General features: G+C 58.8%; 2 protein-coding genes and 1 long non-coding RNA gene across 4 annotated transcripts; 1 reads left to right on the plus strand and 2 right to left on the minus strand.

Moving 5' to 3' along the window:
• Positions 1 to 2498: 2498 nt before the first annotated feature.
• LOC311441213 (receptor-transporting protein 3-like) lies at positions 2499 to 6668 on the minus strand. Its single transcript, XM_084529036.1, has 2 exons — positions 3974 to 6668; positions 2499 to 3297 (listed from the first exon to the last, which is right to left on the minus strand). Exons 1-2 carry the CDS (start codon positions 4117 to 4119, stop codon positions 2802 to 2804), a joined length of 642 nt encoding a protein of 213 aa, XP_084385162.1. The 5' UTR covers positions 4120 to 6668; the 3' UTR covers positions 2499 to 2801.
• A 185-nt stretch (positions 6669 to 6853) lies between these two features.
• LOC311441214 lies at positions 6854 to 10278 on the plus strand. The gene is made up of 2 exons (XR_014695847.1): positions 6854 to 8043; positions 9187 to 10278. It is a non-coding gene; the product is annotated as an uncharacterized lncRNA (long non-coding RNA).
• On the minus strand, positions 10127 to 15325 carry PDCD1 (programmed cell death 1). Of its 2 annotated transcripts, none has more exons than XM_084529035.1 (5): positions 15164 to 15325; positions 13089 to 13421; positions 12049 to 12201; positions 11624 to 11658; positions 10127 to 10926 (listed from the first exon to the last, which is right to left on the minus strand). In XM_084529035.1, exons 1-5 carry the CDS (start codon positions 15270 to 15272, stop codon positions 10708 to 10710), a joined length of 849 nt encoding a protein of 282 aa, XP_084385161.1. In that variant the 5' UTR covers positions 15273 to 15325; the 3' UTR covers positions 10127 to 10707. The 2 variants fall into 2 exon arrangements, with proteins under 2 accessions (XP_084385161.1, XP_084385160.1); XM_084529034.1 differs by having other exon boundaries at positions 12049 to 12204.
• Positions 15326 to 19223: the final 3898 nt, after the last annotated feature.

Consider the following 19223-nt stretch of genomic DNA (forward strand, 5'->3'; position numbering starts at 1 on the left):
CCCATTTTCCTACAGCACGGGATGGGAATAACACGACTGAGCTCCTCGGGGTTCACAGCAGGGTGGCTGCCCAGGCTTGCTCACGCCCGGGTGTGCTGGCATGTCCAAAGACATCCAAAGAATGAACGGAAGGAGAAAGAAAAAGCAAAAGCAAAAGATGGTCCCCTGGGCATCAGACCATCAGCTGCAGGACCTGTGCCTAGACAGCTCCCAGGCAAGTTACAAAACGCTGCTGCCCACAAGATACCCATCACAAATACAGCCTGTTCTCCTCCTCCTCCCTCCCACAGCTCTGCTGGGAAGTCCCCAATGCCACCCAGCCCGTGTCCCCTGCGTGCCACCAAATGCCAGCCCCAGTGCCATGGGGATGGGAGCAGGCAGCAGAGGGGAACAGCAAAAGCAGCAGCTGGCCATGTGTTCCTTGGCACCTCATGACCTGAGAGCCTCTCGCCAGGGAGACAGGCACAGAGAGAGCAATTTATCAGTTAGGTTATGGTAAAAATCCAGCAAAATGCCCCTGGGTGAGGTTTGCCCATCCCTGGCCAAGTGTAAGCACCAGACATTAGCTGCGGAGGAGCCCAGCCCTGGACAGACCAGGGTGGCACAAGAGGGACAGTGAGGACCTGTCCAGGACCCACCAGGAGAGCATCCTTCATTCCTCAGCCACCTTCCTTGGGCTCTCTGTCTCCATGCCTCTCACCTTCCCTGGTCACTGCACTGAGCTGGGGGGGCTTGCTCTGACCTCCAAAAGTGCCAAGAGCCATGGAGAGCAATACACAGAGGGCACTTTGCTAAGAAACCTGTGGGAGATCGGCACAACTGCACATCAGAGCGGAGTATGCTGGAAAAAAAAAAGCCCAAAAATGAGGCTGTGGCTCAGAAGTCCATGTATACATGGGTGTTGCTGAGTGATGGGAAGGGGATGAAGCAGCTGCACGATGGAGGGGGCAAAGCCCCTCCAGAAACACACACAGCACAAGGAGACAGGCAGGCAGCGTCAGCAAGGGGACTGGGGAAAAAGCAGCGTATGCGTGCAAGGCCATGAGTGAAAGGAGCCTGGGTGTGTGCAGAGAACATTTTAAGGAGGGTTAAGGGATGCCCTGCCCTTGCAAAAGAGCAGAAGAGACACAAGCAAGAAAACAAGGACCCCCGCAGGGATGCAGTCTCCACCAGAGCTGGCTTCGCAGGAGGAGGCGAGGGAGTTCCCCCTGCAGCTGGGTGGCTGGGCAGGCTGCAGGCAGCCAGGCACGGGGACTGACTGGGGCTGGGAAAACCTCAGCATGGAAAGAAAAGGGCCAGGGGCAACGGCAGCAAGAAACTTGGCAGCGTCTCCGCCTTCATGACATAACGCTGGCGGGGAGAGGGCTGGTCCCAGCGTCAGGGCAGCCCTGGGATGGAAGGGACAACATCTGCAGCACCAGCTCCTCCTGCGGCACAGCTCAGCCCCTGAGCAAGGAGAAACCTCCAGCAAGATGGGGACATTCAGGTTCTCCTGCCCAAAATGCTCAGGAAACATGGTGATTTGCATCACTTGTGCATCTCTCTCCAGTGCTCCCAGACTAGAGAAATCACAGCGAGAGACCAGCTCAACTGGCTGGCACCATACCCACAAAGGGCATGGGTTGGGGGAGCCATGCTGCAGGGAGCCAGCAGGGCACTGGGATGGGGGAGAGGGCTGCCCCCATCTGGGGAGGGCTGTCCCCTCCCAGTGCTGGCAAGACACTGGTCCCAGTGCTTCCCAGTGCCGTGCCGGAGATCTCGCAGCTCCATCTGCTGGCGCTGGGGCTGAGGGAAGCAGAGGAGGAAAGGCTTGGGGAAAGGGAGAGAGAGTTGGTGGGAAGAGAAAACCCCAGAGAGAAGGGCAGAGATGAATAAGCAATGCAGCTCTGGTCCATGGGGGATCAGGGACACACACACACTGCTCGAAGGTCCTCATCTGCACCTCAACCTGGTCCGGGTGGCTGTGGAAAAGGCTGATGGCCTGGGCTGAGCTCTAAAAGTGCTCACATCGGGATCACCAGGCGCTGAAAGAGAGGAGAGCCCTGGTGGTGAGACAGGGCAGCACTGAGAGGAGCACAAAGACACATCGTCACCCACAGCCCTGCTGCTGCAGCAACCTGGGGACACTCAGGATCCCTGCCTGGCCCCATGGCACCCGTCTCCAGGGCAGTGGGAAGCTGGAAGGAATAAGGGGGATGCCCATGGCATGGTTGGGATCCATTTTACAGGTGAGAAAACCGAGGCATAAAGTCACCAAACCACCTGCGTGGTACAGATCGGGCGGGTGCTGCTGGCTCACGGTGCTTTTGCTGCAAACCTTCAGTTCCAGGTGTCCTTCGGCTGCTTTGGGTACCCATCTTCACTAAGGCTGAGCCAGGAGAGCACTGGGATGTCTCCTACGAGCTGATAAAGGAATCCCCTGCTTCCAGCTGAGCTGGTCGCACATACCCAGAAAAAGGCTTTGGAGAAATTACAAAAGCACAAATGCATCCTCGGGCTGAGGACAAAGAGCTGGTTTATTCTTGCAGGTACACTCCATCTTTTTTTTTTTTTTGGGGGGGGGGGTCATCCTCATGCAGAATATTTCCCAAAGGAAGCCATCAGACCCACCAGGCTCCCCCGAGCTGGAGCCAAGGTGCCCAAGCAGGGTGGTGGTGGCTGTCCCTGACCGCTGTGTGCTGGGGAAGCCTCGAGACGGGGAAAAAGGCTGGCCCTGGGCACCCAAATTTCCATCCACCACCCCCATCATCCCCATCCCCACAGCCATCACCCCAGCTACCCTTTGCCAGCCCCAGCTCCCACTACTTCAAGGTGAAATAAAGCACGATGAAGAGGATCACAGCCAAAATACCTACAGAGAGGAGCACAAAGCAACATTGCTTGGGAAAGCCACCACTGAAGAGCTGGAGTGGAGGGCTCGTGGCCGTGCCCAGATGCCTCCTGGGCTTCCAGGCTGGTGTCTTCGGGGCCACCAGTGGCTTGGAGCAAGCCCCAAGCCGGCAGCCCTCGCAGTGGCTGCTGTCGTGTGGCCCCGCCGGCACGGTGTCCACCATCACTTCCATGAGATCAGAGGGCTGCACGGGCACCTCGTAGAAGTCCTCGAGGATCTGAAGCACCAGGTTGTGTAGGATCCTCTCCATGTTCTCCTGGCTGAAACTGGGCTCCTCCAGCGGGGTGCTGGGGCAGCGCCGGCAGCTCTGCCGGAAGATTCGCATCCTCACCTTGCCCCGGCGCATGTGGAAGAGGATGTGCACCTTGGCTGAGGACCACTCACGTAAGCACTGGGAGCACTGGAACCTGCCGGGGGGGCACAGGGGACACCCGCTCATCCCCGGCTCCCTGCTGCAGCCCAGCAGCTCCCCACGCCATCAGTAGGGACCAGGGCAGTCAGGGCTGAGGGATCAGCTTCACGCAAGGACACCCATGGCCTGTCCTCCTCCGTGGGCCTGACACCAGCCTGGGTAGCTCAGCATGGTGAGCTGGGGGCTGGCCCAAGCTCTATACAGATTTTAGGATGAGCCTGGTGCCCTCACCCATCTGGACCCCACCACCCCAAGCAGAGGCCCTGGGGGAGGGAAGCATCCGGCACCAGCTCCATTTGGGGCTCCAGCCCCCAGCCCGTGCTGTTGCAGCACATCTCAGCGGAAAGCCAGCATCAACAAGGGGCAGGGGAAGTCGAAAAAGAAGCAAAATAGAAGGAAGGTGTGGGTGGAGGCCGCAGGGCAGGTGAGGAGATGTCTTGAGCAGTCAAAAGGGGAGAAACCTGCAGCTCCTCGTCTCTCACAACACGTACGGGGGCTGGCAGCCCAGCACCCCTCTCTGCATCCCCTCCTGCCTCCTGGGCTGCAGGGTGCTGTGGCACAGGGCTCTGCACCCCTCCACCAAGGTCACCCTGCTGCAGCCCAAGGATCGGGAGGCTTTTTGGGGAGGACAGTGGTGGTGGTTCAAAGGGGACAGAGTCGGCAGCCCCTACCTCCCGGCTGCATGCTTCTGCAAATACTCCCTCCGGCCATGCTTGGGGCTGTGCACCTGCAGGCTGCCATCCTCCTGAATTGTCCACGGCTCCTCCACGCCCATTTCCGCAATCTTCTGTGCAAAAATCTTCTGCCATGTCCTCATGGTCCTGCCTGGAGCCGGGGAAGCGGCGGTGGCCAAGGTCAAGCTTGCAGCTTCTGGGCGTTGACACGTGAGCAGCTCTTGGTGCCCCACACCGTTCTTCCCTCCCTTGTGGGTACAAAGTCACATCCCGGTGCCTGGAGACGGGAACCTTTGCTCCCGCGTGAGCAGCACCACCCCAGCCCACTCCCTGCATCCACTGGTTCTGCTGACGCTGTGCCACACCTGGACAGGTGAAAAGTCCCCCAAAGCAAAGCCAAGGCAGCTGTCCCCGATGCGTTTTGCATGCAAGATTTGGGCACGGGGCAAGCTCCCATCCCTGTTGAAGCTGTCATCGCTGCTCCATCCGTAGGCAGACAGGCTCAAAATGCAAAACCTCCATGCTGGCCAGGACCACCAATATCAGAGCAATGGGGCAGAATCAGCAGAGATTTGGCCCAGCATAGGAATAATGGAAGCAAAACCCACCGAAAATGCAGAGCTCAGCAGCTGACAAAACCCGAGGTACACTTATCTCTCTCGATAGCTGCCACCAAACATGGGGTGTTTTTAACAACTTTCAGCCAACTCGAGCAGAAAAAGCCTGACACAAAACCACAGAGTGGAAAGTCGGGGACGATGGCACCGCACATAAAACCGAAAGTGGGGAGGTGAGCTCTGTGCCGAGAGGTGAAAGCAGCGGGGCCGGGGCTGCTGGCACCCCCTGCCTCCCCCATCGCCGGGCATCCCACCCAGAGCCACACAGGGTGGGCAGATAAGGGGCTGAATGGCACCTGGTCTTGAGAGAGGAGCTGAGGGAGGATCTGCTGCCCAGTGGAGCCACCTCGATGTGAAACCACCTTGTCTAGCCTGAAGGATCCAGAGGAGACCATCCTCTGCACAGAGAGGGTGCAAAACTCCCCAAAGTGCCTGGCCTTGGAGGGCACCACCAAGGATGCAGCCCCTGGGGAGAATTACAGCAGCAAATCGTGTTGGGTGCCTGAAAAAGGCTGTGTGGGCCACCACGGTTTGAGCACAGGGGCTGTAACCCCTCGCCAGGTGTGGCGTGCAGCAGCTCCCCAGGACGATGCCGAGCTTCTCCTCCAGAGGCTGGAGAAGCAGCAGGGTTCCCTGCAGGCACCCTGCCTCCTGTGCCTGTTTAATCCTTGTTTTGAGGTCCTTCCACCCTTAACAGCAATCCCTCCCTGTCATCTGGAGCAAGGCCAGGAGGGAGGAACGGAGATTTCCTGCAAGCAGAGGAGCCAAGGCAGAGTTTTCAGGATCTTTACGGAGAGCTAGCAAAGCCCTAACCTGCAGATGGGACCCGAGCACCTTGCCACGGGGACCCACTGCCATCCTGCAACAGGGCAGCAAGGACAGGGCCACCCCCCTGCAGCACCTGCCCACCCCCTCAGCCCCTCTGCTTTCGGGGCTGAGATTTATCCCAGGGGATGGATGCGGGGAAAAAGAAAAGGGGAGGCTCCGGGGATGCCAGCATTGCTCCCCGTTTCCCTGCTGCCCCTCGGGCTCGGGGGGCCGGGTGCCTCCAAAACCCCGCTGTCATGGAAAGCCTGCCCCGCTGCGTCACGGCAACACGACTCAGATCTCGACTCGGGGCGCCAAGCCCTCTGCGAGGAGCCGGGCGCTGCTCCCTCTGTCAGAGCCCGGTGCTTGCCGGCACTGAAGGGACTTTCCCAGAACCACCCACAGAGCTGAAACTGCTTTGACGTCCTGTTCCACTCGGCGCACACCTCCCGGCGCTGCCCCAGCGCCCTGATGCTTACTGGCACCTGCCTGGAAAAAAAAGAAAAAGCTCCCGTGGGACCCCCGGCACGGCCCTGGTGGGTAATAGGGATCAGCCCCATCCCACCACGGGGCCGGACCCCACAAGCCCTCTCCATCCCAGAGCTCCAGCCCTGACTCCTCCGCGGGATGCGTGAAGGAGAAGATGAGGCACAGCCCGCGAGGTGCTTTCCCTGCCACTTTCACACAGCCCGAATTTATTTTTGGCTTCGGTTCCCACCCCCAGGTGAGCTGGGGCGTGAGGAGGGAGGTGGATACCTTCCTCTCCTCCCCTCCCAGCTCTCGCTGCGCCAACATTTTTTTTTTTCAGGGTATTTTTGCTCCTTTCTCCAGCTCACCCGTGGATTTGGTTTCTAACCCTGATGGCCTCCACAGCCTCCCTAAAGAGCAGGCTGCCTTTATTCGGGCCACGCACATCCCTTCCCTGGAAAAACCCTATCTGAAGAGCCTGCCATCGTGGGCTATTGATAACTCTTTTGGGGATATAGCTTCTCAGGTAGCGGTCCACCCACAGTGGGAGAATTTCCCATTTCCCTAATTTGCTTACGAGAATGTAACATAACACACTGCACAAAGATAGCATCACTCCCAGTTTCCTTGCACCACCCAGCTCTAATGAAAAGAGCATTAGGTTGGTTTGACACAATTTGTTCCTGCTAAATCTACGTTCTCAGTCCCAGCGCTGCCCTCTCGGTGTTTACCGCTTGGTGGCCTTACTAATTTGTTCCAGCGGTTTTCCGGGTACCGAGGCTGACTCATCTGTAGCTTCCTGGATCCTCTTTTTTCCCTTTCCTTGATGCAGATGGCGAGCTTGGCATCTGTACCCTCCCGGGAGCCAGCACCGTGCCAGCTCCCCGTGTCCCTGTCCCCCACGCCAAGCTTGCACTGGTGCCACTGCTTGCCACCCCATCACGGCGAGGCCCACGTCCTCTAGGGACCAGCATCCCTTCCAGGCTGGGTTTCCTTCACGGCTGAGCCCTTAGAGAAGGCAGGTCTGTCCCAGGATGGGTTTGAGGCACGGAGAATCAGATCCCAAGGAAATGGGGACATGCCCGAGATGGGCTGTGGAAAGGGGACATCGCTCCCTTGCCCCCAGCCTTCTGCGATGGAGGGGGATGCTGAGCAGTGGGGAGGGATATAAGGGGGGAATCAGCTGAGGAAACACCATCGGGTACCACCCCGAGTGGGTTTTGGTGCCCCGTTGGCCTGGTGGCCCCGTGGTGGTCCCCCTGGTGTAAGGAGAGGGCTCAGCCCCCCGGGGAGGCTGTGCCCGGTGCGGTGGCAGCGGGTTTGTCCCCGGGCACAGGGCTCAGCACCACTCAGCCAGCCAGCCCCTCCAGCAGCACATCCCTCCCAAGGGAGGAAGAGAGAGAAGGAGAAACCATGGAGCCGACTCAAAGCAAAACTAGAGAAAGCAAAATGAGGGCAGGAGGAGGAAACGCAGATGCTCGGCAAGCCTCCAGCACTCTCGGTCGCAGGCAGGGCAGGGCTCTCGGTGGGATTGCATGGGATGGAGGAGATGCTGTGGGTGCAGACCCATCAGAACACGTTGGGGTGGTGCAGATGGGCTGTGGCTAGGGGTCCAGGCAAGCTGCCCAGCAGCACGTCCGACCACCTGCAGCACTCATCCCACCTCAGCCACTCTCCCAGCATGACGGGGCCATGGAGATGCTCCCTGGCCACCACACCTGGGGGGCCAGTCCCACCCAGAGGTCACCACCTCACCAACCCAGAGGCCAACAACTCGCACACCTATCCCCCTGCAGCCCAGCCCTTCCAAAAACCAAAACATTGCTGTGAAACCTCCCAGCTCTCCACATTTGTAAGTGACCAGGACGCTGCTTGCTTCTAAGTGACCTTATTGCCATGTGGCCCTACTGTCCCTTCTTTCCCCTACACGTGCAATGCCCTATTTTGCAGGAACAGGGCTTTGATGTTCCTTGGCATGGCTCTCCTCGAAGACACTCCTGCAAGCAGCAGAGGATTTCCTCTCCACCTTCCTGCCCGCTTCCTCAAAACCCAGCCCTTGGGCTGGGGCATCGTTAAGGGACTCACATGTTCCCTATCACCTCTGACCACAGCTGGGCTACATAAGGAGGTACAGTGGGGGCTCAGAGAGCTCTGCTGGGATATTTGCTTGCTCAGGTACTTTATTGCATGTGAAGCTTCTTGTGTGTGCTGATGGGGACCAGCCCCAGCTCTTGGAGGTCTCCCAGCCGTGGGACAGGAGCTGGGGTGAGCCCTGCTCTCTGGGTGCACCTGAGATGCTGACAAAGCACTTCAGTGATGCTAGTGACAGCCCCGCTGCCCTGAGGAAGTGTGGGGTGGCCGTGGTTGGAAGTGGCTGCTGTGACAGACCCAAGAGAGCAGGAAATGCGGTGGCTGCAGCCAGCCAGGCTGCTCCCCGTCCTGCACAGCACCGGGGCTGGCTGGGAGCACGGCTGCAGGGTGTGGGTGAGCTCTGGTGGCCACAAGGCTGAAGTGAGCTCAAAGCCAGAGCAAGGTTTTTGGGGGTCTGGCTGGCTGCTCTGCAGCAAGCTTTTTCTCTGCAGCCTAAACAGAGGACCATTAAAATCATTCCTCGTCACAGCAATGCAAAGCAGCTGCTGCAGAAAGGCCAGAATTTGCCAAATCCCCCCAAAACTTCCTGATCCATCACAGCCCAACCTTGGTGCAGGCAGGGAGAGTTAAAGTACCTGCAGGGCACCAGCCTGTGAGGGTGTCAGCTCAGCCTCCCCAGGAAACCTGAAGCAAACCTTAGCAGGGGTAGACATGAGTTGCTTGGGTCCTGGCTCAATTTGGAGCAGAGAAAAAGGGTGCCAAGTCAGTGCCAAGGCCAGCCGGCGTGGGCATGGAGGAGGGCAAAAGTAGGAGGGCTGTGACACAGGGAGAGGGGCTGGGAAGGAGGGATGTGGGATGGTGGGGCTGGGAAAGCCAGAACAGGGAAACTCGCACTAGCACCCTGCCCTGCAAACAGGGGTGGGAGACGGTGCCTGGGGCATCCCCACCGTGCTCCCCAAATGTCCCCAGCCCCACTGCCTTGCTCCCTGCGAGGCACAGGGCGATGGCCAGGCTGCTGGGTGCCCCGAGGGGCACAGCGCTGCGGTGGCTCGGGGTGCTCGCTGGGGTTTTCATGAAGTGCTGAGCCCCCACGGCGTGCCTGGCACCCCTGCTGCCCGAAGAGGCAGGGTGGAAAAAATGAAGCAGGGCCCACCCTCCTGCGTGTGCTCTTACGGGAAAGGCAGAACCAAAACTGCTGACTGAGCTCCCGCTTCTTGTTTGCTGCAGCTGCCTCCTGCACGACCATTGCGCTGCTGGGGCAGCGCGGCGCTGCTGCAGGGCGAGGAGCGGAGCTGCTCCTTGCACCGAGTCCGGATGGACTGAGCCACACTGTGACGTGTGTGAACGCGGGGTGAGATGTGCCACTGCCCCAGGGGAGCTTGCAGAGGGTCACGGGACTGAGCAGGGCCACCACATCCATGGTCTTGCCCTAGGGAAGGATGTAAGCCACTCTGGATGGATGCTCATCCCATACGATCTTCTCTGGAGGCTTCTCATGGGTGTCACAGCCCCCAGAGGGCACAGCCCTTGGTGCCTGCTGTCTCAAGGCTATGCTACTTTTAGCTGTGGTAACAGAAAAAGAAAGCTGCTGACAGTGCCACGAGGTGCAGTATGCAAATGGCCCTTTGTTTGCTTGGGGTTTCATGGTCTCCCAGCAGGACGCTGCTGCCTCCAAGCCTGCTTCTCACCAGGGCTCCTCCAGTCTCTAGCGACTGCCGCTGCTTTCTCTTTTGGTTTCTGTAAGCTTTTGGCTGAGCTGCACATCCCTGGCATCGCTTTCAAGGGAAAAATGGAAGTTTGGAGACAGTTTCACAGCTGGGCTGTGCCAGACACCACACCATGAGCATCACCCTACGTGGTGACAGCCAGTCCCCGGCACCTTGTCCCCAGCTGGGCAGGCAGAAACCCCAAGCTGAGCCCAGACAGGGGAGTGGGGGGCTTTTTTGTGGCTGCCCCAGCCCCGTCTGCACCCAGGCAGGGCTGGGAAGCAGGGAGCAGCTCGTTCTCTAAATTATTAAGAGCAGCTTCATGGAAGAGCGGCTTGCTTATCACACGGAGGGGCCCAGGAACCACAACAGACGCCGCCGCCTCCCGGCTCTCACCTGCGTGCTGCCAGGAGCTGTTATTTGCCTGCCCACGCGCCTGCCACCACGAGTCAGCAAACAGCCCGGGTGCCAACCCCTTTATTCACCCCCATAGCCGGATCCGGCTCCCACCAGGCACAGCATCCTCATCCCGGGATGCCCAGCGGTGTCCCTCGTCCCCACGGAGGAGGGAAGTGTCTGATAGCACCCGCCAGCTTCCCCGGGGCTCGATAAATAGCAGTACGTGCAGAAGGCCCTGCCCCGAGCTGGCACAAGACCCTGGGGTGGGGATGTTGCTCCCGTGGGGTGGCAGCTCCCAGCACTGCCCCTGTTCTCGCTCTGGAGCCCGTCCCAAAGCCCTGCTTTGCCATCAGGGTTGGACGCAGGGCGGCTGCCCCAGATATCCCCGGGGAGAGGCGGGAGATTGACGCTGAGAGGCCATCCTTGGCACAGACCCCTTGGCATCGCTGCTTCGTCCCATCCTGCCCTTAGTACGGAGGCACCTGGAGCCCAGCACCAGGCCAGCAGGGACCTGTCCCCGTCCCTCGGTGCCTGTCCCGTGGCCGTGACACCAGCACAGCCAGCGCTGTCCGACACGAACTGCAGCAGCAGCACCTCCATCGCTCTGCTCAGCACACGCCTGGCTTTGGGGCCAGCCTGGCCCTCAGCAGGGCTGTGACGGGGGCTGCCACGTCCTCTCGTCCAGGTGCCTCTTGCCCCGCTCGGGTGTGACAGGTTTCTCCTCGGGGAAGATGATGGTGGCGTACTCGGTCTGGTCGTCCGGGCAGGTCTCAGGAGGCAGCTGGGTGTGTGGGTCCCACTGAAACTCCAGCACGCCGTAGTCCACGGTGGACACGGACACCACAGGCGGCTTCTCTTCCTTCTGCAGAGAAAGGATGCCCCGTTGGGATCCATGCTCTGCCCAGAAGCACCATTCATTCCCAGCACGAGTCCCTTTGTACAGCAAGTGCCAAAACAAGCATCCCACGAGGGCGAGAATAATGCAGAGGGGTAGGATGTACAGACCTGGGGTGGCATTTGTGCAGGGAAACCAGACCCTGAGGCTTGGGGTCACCCACAGGCACGTCAGGGTCCCTTTTCCCACCTCTCCACAGGCACCAATGGCACAGGGTGAGCTTGAGGCTGCAAGTGCTCAGCCCAGAGAGGGGAGAGTGAAGGCTGCCCTCAGCTACCTAACGGGCTTGGAGGAAGACAGAGCTGGCCTCCTTCAGGCAATGCCCAGCAAAAGGAAGAGCGGGAACAAGCCAAGCTGCAGCAAGAGTTGGGTATGGAGTGGGAGAGTCTCCCATTATTCACAGCAACACAATTCCCCACCAGATAAAACCTTGCTCTGAGCAAGGCTTGGAGTAGAGAGGCCCCCGTCCTGCCTCAGGCGGTTTTTTGATTTCGCGATGGGGCCGTGCTGCAGGTGCAGCCGTAGCGGTGCCGGAGAGATCGCGTGGTGCCAGAGGAGATAGGGGAAGCGAGAAGCCCGATAAAAGGAGGCCCCGTGCCCTCCGCTCCCGCACCCAGCGCCGCTCCCCCGCAGCACAGCGGGCTGTCGGAGGCGGAGAACTCACCTCTGCGGTGTTTTCACTCGGTGGTTTCTGCACATCTGCAAAGTAACACATTTGGTTAGGAGGTGCTTGTGTGCCAAGGCAGTCTGAGCGGCTGGGGCTGACCCAGCCTCATCGTGCTGCTGCACCGGGGCTCGCCAGTCCCCTCGTGTCCTTAGGTGCTGCTCCAAGGTGAGGTGCAGAGCCTCAGCACGTGGGCTGGAGGGCGAGCAGCAGCCCTGAGCACCCTTGTCCCATCAGCACGGAGATGCCTGTCCCACAGGGACACGCCACACTTGAGTTTGGGCATCCAAACCAGCCCGCGTGCACCCCACGTATCCATCTGCCCCCAGGTCCCAGCTGGGTTTCCTGAAGGAGCATCACCCCCTGGGTCCCCTGGAGCACCCCCAGCCCCTTGGCACGGCGAGCGGGGTCCCCGAGGTCCCCACCTCCTCTCCTGTAGGTGACGAGGCAGTAGCCGAGGACCACCAGCACGACCACGCAGCCCAGCAGCAGGACGCCCAGGATCACGGCCTTGATGTGGCTTGGGGGGCTGCTGTCCTCCACGCCAGGCTCCTCGGTGGTGTTTATCTTCTCAGGGGCTGCTGCAAGAGCCGTGACAAAAGCCAGCAGGTCAGGAGCGTAAGATCTCTGTGAATGGCACTAGGGGAGCACAGGGGGTGTCCCCAGAAAGGGCTCAGTTCCAGGCTGGCTGCTACAGCCCCGCCATCCCTCCAGGACCCTCAATTTGGGCTGATGTGGGGTTTTTTTTTGGCCACGTTCCACTCCTCCTCATTGCGGGTGGTGAGGATGATCCCACTTGGGGTGACAGTGACAGTGTAGGGGCCAGGACACCCACAGGCAGTCTCACAGCAGGACCCCATCCCCAAGGAGAACACAGCTCCTCCAAGCCTCCCAGACCCCTCCACATCTTGGGGCCAGCTCACGCTGGCAGGAGATGTGTAAGAAGACTAAATTTTGCAGTGTTTTCCCCTTATTTTTTTCCTTTTTTCCCCTAAAGAAAATGCCATCAGTAAGGACTCATTCCTCCCCAGAGCATCCTTGGGGACAGAGACCTCCTGCCTCAGGACCAGACCCAGCTGCAAGGTGCTCAGGGAAAGGACAGCCTGCTGTGTCCTGGACCTCAACGGTACGAGTAAAGGGCAGGGCTGTGCTCTCCTCACCCACACCAGGTCCTCCCCAGGAGGGTGCTGCCTGCCTGGGGCCATACACTTAACCAGGAATGTGGTTTCTCCATCTCTGGGACACAGCCCCTTGGAGGCACCACAGCTGAGATGCCACCAGCATGCCCCTGGTTCAGGGAGCAGGGCAGAGGGAGGACATCACTCCATAGCTGATGTGCAAAACCCCACAGGGCTCTCACCAAGAACAAGCCCGGGAGTCCCCATCTCCTTGCTATCCACCCCAGTCCCTACCCTCTGGGGTGGCACTGCAGGGTGACACCGACAGCCTGTCCCGTTCAGCTGACCTGTGACCACCAGGTGGGACCGGTTGCTCTCCTCCACTTTGTTGGACTGGAAGAAGGCGATCAGCCCGCAGTAATAGGAGCCCGAGTCATTCTGGTGGAGGTTCAGGATCTCAATCTTGAAGACAGAAGCGTGGTTGGAGAGCAGGTACTTCTCCGTCTTTGTCTGGGGGATGCTCCGGCTGATCTGAGCAATTTTTTGGGGATTGCTGTGGTTGGTCTCCTTGTACCAGTTGAGGTTGTACTCCAGGCTGGAGTTGTTCTCTATGGAGATGTTGCAGAAGAAGGTGGCTGAGCTGCCTGCGGGGCGAGTTAATATGGCTGGGGAGGAGGTCACTGTTGGGGAGAGAAGAAGCAAGGAAATGACACGGTGACAGCGGGCAGCAGGAGCAGCCATGCCCCTCATGGGATCCTGGGCTGCAGAAAGGGTGAGAGCCCCCTGCAGCTCCCATCCCGCACGGAGGTGACGGGCTCCCAAGCCCCTCGTGCTTCTGCCTCATGTGCCAGAGTCCCCGCACACTTCTCAGCTGTCCCACCCTCAGCTCCTGAAGGCCCTTAAGGAGATTTGTAAAAATCTGCTCACACGCCAGCCCTGTGACCTGCGCCAAGTGGGCTCAGCAGAGCCCCCTACAATGAACCCACAGGAGCTTTTGCAAAAAACAGACTTCAGGGAGGGGGAGGCATATTATTACTGCTATTAAATCCATGCTCGGTGTTAACGTTGGGTTTCACCCTTCCTCTAGCTGGTGTCGCCTCCAAAAGCGAGCAGAGGGACTGGATCCCTGTTTGGGGCACCCCAGTGCTGCCCACCCAGTCCCAGCAGGGCTGCAGGCATGGGCCAGGCACCTTCTACCACCTCCTGAGAAAAGCCAGGGCTGCAGAGCCCAAGCAGTGCCCTCTTGTCCCCTAGCAAGCCCCTAATTAGCAAGAATTAGCAATATTAATCCTGCCCATCAGACTCTCTGCCTGCCTCTCACTTTGGCTGCTTGAGCCACTGGAATGGGTGATGTCCTGGCAAGGACAAGCAGACCCAGCAGGAAGAGGTGGCTGCTGTGCTATATTGGGTTCAGAGCAATAAAAAGCAGAAAAGAAAATTAAAAAAAAAAAAAAAAAAAAAAAAAAAACATGTAGGTTTTCTGACTACACGTGATCCAAACCATCGGTGAAGTTTAACTTCCCATTTTTCAGAAACCAGCACCGACACCAGCCCCTAGACTCGGAAGCAGGATCAGAAAAGTGCCTTCTCCCTTCAGCATTGGCCTAAGGCTGGTACAAGCAGGCTCACCAAGCAGAGAAGGAACCAGGACAGTTCCTTGATTACAGGATGAGCTGGAAAACAGGGCTTAAAAAACTGAGAAACGATACCAGACAGGAGGATGGAGAGAGGGAATTGCTCCAGCTCCTGGCGGGCAGCGTTTGCTGTGGCAGTGCCTATGCCGAGAGTTTTAATTTTCGCAGTATTCTTAGTTTCTTCTGTTTAACAGGAAATATTCAGCAGGCTCAGGGCTGTGCTTCCTACTGAGCGCCACTCTCAGCAATGAATGAAGTGCTCGGAGGATGTCCCGAGCAGTCCCTGGTTTTACAGGTGTCCCTGCCTCCTCCCAGCACCAGCTGCCATCGGTGCCTGGGGAGGGTCCCACGAGGGGCTTCCAGCCCCGTGTTCACCACCGGGACAGAAAACAACCGATGCCACCAAAGCGGGGACCTGGCCTCCCCAGGACTCTTCCTTACCCTGCCCAGACTCCCCCATTCACTCTCCACCTGCCTTTCTCTCCCGAAATTTCACACCAAACAAAACCAGAGGCAGAAGCCTGGCTCGGTGAGGATGAAGCCCACCCCAGGAGGGCATGCACGGGGGCATGAAACCCAGAGCAGGAAACCCCAGCACCTGACAAACCCAAACCTCCAACACCAAACCCCAACCGTGGTCGGCACACACGCAGCCAGGCTCACGCCCCACCAGCACCGCGACCTCAGCACCTGGCCCTTTTCTCCATCCTTTCACCCCATTCCTCCGCTGAGCGCCCCCCATTCCCCTTGCCCCTTCCGTACCCCAAACCTTTGGGTTTTCCACCTACCCCGGTGGCAGCCGGCCAGCGCGGGGCTGCAGCACAGCAGCAGGACGAAGAGGCCGGCCAGGGCCACGTCCACGTTGCCCGGTGTGGTCCTCGAGGTGCCGGGAGCCATGGCGAGGCAGCGGGCCCCCTGCCCGTGCCGCGTGCCCCGTGCCGTGCCGCGCAGCCCCGGCTCTCGCCGCGCTTCCTTCCCCACGGCGCTGTCTCGTCCTCCGCCACACGCGGCAGGGGTTGGGGTGGAAATGAAACGTGCCCATCTCAGCCCCGCAGGGAAACCCGGGCTGCCTCCCGCCCCCGGCTTCCTCCTCACCGAGGCAGGGAACAGCTGAGCTGTGGCCTGGCCCCTTCCCCTCCCCGTGCACTCCCCCCGCGGGCCCCATAGCATGGCCCCAGCCCCAAGGATGGCCCACGGGTGGCAGGGAAGGGGTGTCTGGGTCTCCTGGGTACCCATGGGTGCTGGGTGCTGATACTGGGAGGGGATGGGGAAAGGAGGGAGGAGGAGAGGAGAAGGTGAAAATCAGAGGGGGGAAATGAGAAAATGACAAGAAGGAGAAAAGGAGAAAAAGGAGCAAATGGAGAAGGAGCAAAGGAAAAGAAGGAGAAAAGGGCAAAGGAAGACAAGGAGGAGGAGAAAGTGGAGAAGAAAAAGGAGAAAGAGGAGAAAGGAGGAGGAGGGGGAGAAGGAGAAAGTGAGAAGGAGGTGGAGGAGAAGGAGAAGGAGAAGGAGAAGGAGAAGGAGAAGGAGAAGGAGAAGGAGAAGGAGAAGGAGAAGGAGAAGGAGAAGGAGAAGGAGAAGGAGAAGGAGAAGGAGAAGGAGAAGGAGAAGGAGAAGGACACTTTGCCTCCTTGGGCCCGTTTCTAGCGAAGCAAAGAATTTACAGGGGGCAGGTGCGCAAGGTTTGGGTACAGATATCGGGGTGATATTTTCTGCAGACTTCTTTAATTTCTCTGCCAGCGATGCTTCCCGCTCGCCCTGCTGACTAATATTCACGTCGCAAATAAGCAGCGGTGAAACCGCACTGTTCGCTGGCTCCTCCTGCTTCTACTGAGCCCAGCCGTGATGCGGTGGCAATTTTGGAAAGTGTCTGGGGAAAATTAATAACTGGGGCAAAGGATGCTATTCTTATGATGATTTAATAATTTTCCAGGCTCTCAGAAACTAAGCAGCGGGGCTGAGGCTCACTCACATCTCACTTTCAGACCCAACAGCAGCCTGGGAGGAGGCTGAGCCCCCAACTAGACCCTCCTGGATCTCCCCTCAGGCCTCCACCTGGTGCTGTAGCTTCACACCTTGGTCCTCAGCTTTTACCATTGCATGGTCCGAAGAGAGAGCCCAGGGGCTGTCCCGTCCTTGTCACCTCCCAAGGCCACCACGCAGCCCGGCATGGTGACAGGGGAGCGCTCTTCAGCATGTACAGCAGCGCTGGTGGATTTGAGATGGTTATTGCCTCATCCTGTGTTCCCATTAAAAAAAAAAAAAAAACAACAAACAAACCAACCAACCAACAACAACAACAAAAAAAAAAAAACACTAAAGAAACTAAAACAAACTCTGGGAAACGGCTCAGAGCAAGGCAGATTTTCCCCCTTGGTGCTCTGTGTCCCCACACCACAGCATCACTGTGCCACCCCAGTTCCCTTTGGAGACCCCCAGCCCCATCTCTGCGGGCCCAGGGCTCTCACCGCCTGCCCTGCAGCCCCAAAAAAGCCTCCAGGCAGTCCTGACGACATGTTTGGGTGGAAGATGTGACGGGTATCGCTGCAGAGGCTGCAGCTCACCGAGGGAAGGATCGGCAGGAAAAACTGGCTCACACCCCTGCACGGCTGGCACGGGGCTGATTAAAATCATAGCGCAGTTGCTCAAACTTTCCAACACACACTCGAAACGAGGCGTCAGGGGGTTGCTGCTCAGCGGGGCGGGGAAGGCGGCTGTGTCCACTAGAAAACAACGAGGGGGAAATGCAAGGAGTAAGGCAATATTTCGTGATACTCAGGTTCCCTCTGGGTCTGGCAGAAGCTCTCCACAGCACACCGTGAGCGAGGCGGTGGGTCCCAGCAGAGCAGGAAGGGCAGGGAAATGCCCACTGCTTGGAATCAAAAATTCCTATGGGAAAACACATTTCACAGTGCCAGACACCCCTTAGTTTTGCTGTTTGCTTCCTGCTGCCTTAGACTCTTCTCCTCATCACCAGCTCAGTGGCTGCATTTGAGTGCCAAAGCTCAGGGGCAGGATGCGGCCCCGCCGCTTGGTCACGAAGCACAGGGGAGGCTGCAGAGCTGGGCATGCAGCAGAAACCACGAGCCCGGAGCTGTCCAACCGAGCACCAGCAGAAAGCACACAAAAGGGTGATTTTTTTTTAAAAAAAAAAAAGGCCAAGATCTGCCTTGCTACAACAAAGTGGCTACAGGGGAAGCAAGATGTGCAGCTGTGCAGGGACCTTGCAGGTGCCCCGGGTGCTGGCATCACGGGGGGAGCCTGGCCCCAGCAAGGGGCCCAGCTAAGATAAGACAAGGACAGGGCAGACAGGTAGGGGGAGTTGGATGCCAGGGAAGGAAAAGCAGTGCTCAAGCTCTACAAGATCCTTTGATGCTTTTAAAAAAAAATAAAAATCTCCATCTCTGAGCTGGAACAGCACGTGGTGCAATCCTTCACTGGCATTCTTCACCCTGCCAAGGCCAGCACACCCCAAACGGCTCAAAGGGCCTAAGGTCAGTCCCGAAACAGCTTGAAATCACCTGGGGTATTTATTTAAGGAGCACTGAAAATGTGGAAGAGGAACAAGAAATCAATGTTCAGGCACCTGGTATGCAGTCTGCTGAGGCCCCAACCTGGATGCCCACAAAGCCTTGGGAAAACAAAGACTCCCAAAATGAGCAGGACCATGAAACCAACCATGAACAGATGCTGAGGAAGATCAGCCCGCAGATTTATCACGTCCACACACACACACAGCTTCTTAATTGAATTTGCATCTGTGGCTCTGATCCAGGCAGCAGGCGGCAATAGATGGGCAGCAGCAGGAAATGGTTAATGGTGTTTGCAAATAAATGCAAAGCAAGCCCGCTGCCTTTCAGATACTTCTCGGAAATTAAGAAGGCCCGTGCAGATGATTTGCATGAGCTCCGCCTGACCCTGCGGGAAAGCGAGGCGGCTCCAACCCACACAGCCCAGCGGTGCCTCGGGCTGAGCAAGTGCTGGGTGCGAAGAGAGGGAGCGGCGGCACCGAGGGGCTCCTACAGCCAGCAGAAATCTGCATGGCCCTGGTATGGGGATGGGAAAAGCTCCTGAGCTGCTGACCAAGGTGCTCCCGTGCCCAGGGCTCTGCTGGATCATCTCAGAGAGTGATGCTGCTGAAGCACTGAGCCCATGGGCACCAGCAACTGCTGCACCTTGGGTCCCAGCAACCCGCATGTGGTCAGGGGAGGCTCGGGGCAGGAGCTGGTGTGAGCCTGGCTGTGTCAGAGCTCACAGCCGCCGCAGGAAGGGGCTCTGGGAGAGCAGCCCGTGCCCGCGGGGTGGCCAGCCTGCACCCGTTTGGCAGCCGGGGGTGGTTTCCTGCTCCCCCAGCCCCGCGCCGCGCTCCACCCCGCAGCCAGCTGCGCTTTTGGTGCCGTTTCTATTCTAGCCCAGGCGCCGAGTTCTCAACGGTGTCACCCAGCCGTACGTAGGAAACGCAATCGGAGAGATTGCCGCAGCGAGATAAGCAGCAGAGGAAGCAGGATGTCAGCTCCTCAGCGAGGCACCAGCCGCGAGCCGTTACCAACAGCGCGGGACGGGGAGCGGGCAGGGGGAGCAGCACAGCTCTGTGATGACGGTGTGGAATTACAAAATGTTTTTTATTATTATTATTATTTTTAGGACCCCAGGGTGCAAACCCCATGGCGGGGCAGCGCAGGAGGGCGCATGGCACCCAGGGCAGCGAGCAGGGACCCGGCTGCGCCGTGCAGCAACTCCATCCCCGAGCCCTGAGGGTGGGCTGGGGGCTATAGGGGCACCCCGGGGGGGGGCTCAGCAGCACCCATGGGTGCGGGCAGGGACCCCACGGCCCCAGCGCGCCACGTG

This window comes from Aythya ferina (assembly GCF_964211825.1).
Source record: "Aythya ferina genome assembly, chromosome: 9".
Taxonomy (NCBI): Eukaryota; Metazoa; Chordata; class Aves; order Anseriformes; family Anatidae; genus Aythya; species Aythya ferina.

What these genes read in the sequence shown, in the direction of transcription:
- LOC311441213 (XM_084529036.1), bottom strand. Translation starts at nt 4,119, where the DNA reads ATGAGGACATGGCAGAAGATTTTTGCACAGAAGATTGCGGAAATGGGC. An exon ending in CAGAAGCATGCAGCCGGGAG is followed by an intron (nt 3,298 to 3,973) that starts GTAGGGGCTGCC and finishes CCCCCCCGGCAG; the next exon opens with GTTCCAGTGCTCCCAGTGCT.
- PDCD1 (XM_084529034.1), bottom strand. Translation starts at nt 15,272, where the DNA reads ATGGCTCCCGGCACCTCGAGGACCACACCGGGCAACGTGGACGTGGCC. An exon ending in GTCCCACCTGGTGGTCACAG is followed by an intron (nt 12,205 to 13,088) that starts GTCAGCTGAACG and finishes CGGCTCTTGCAG; the next exon opens with CAGCCCCTGAGAAGATAAAC. An exon ending in CGAGTGAAAACACCGCAGAG is followed by an intron (nt 10,927 to 11,623) that starts GTGAGTTCTCCG and finishes CTTTCTCTGCAG; the next exon opens with AAGGAAGAGAAGCCGCCTGT.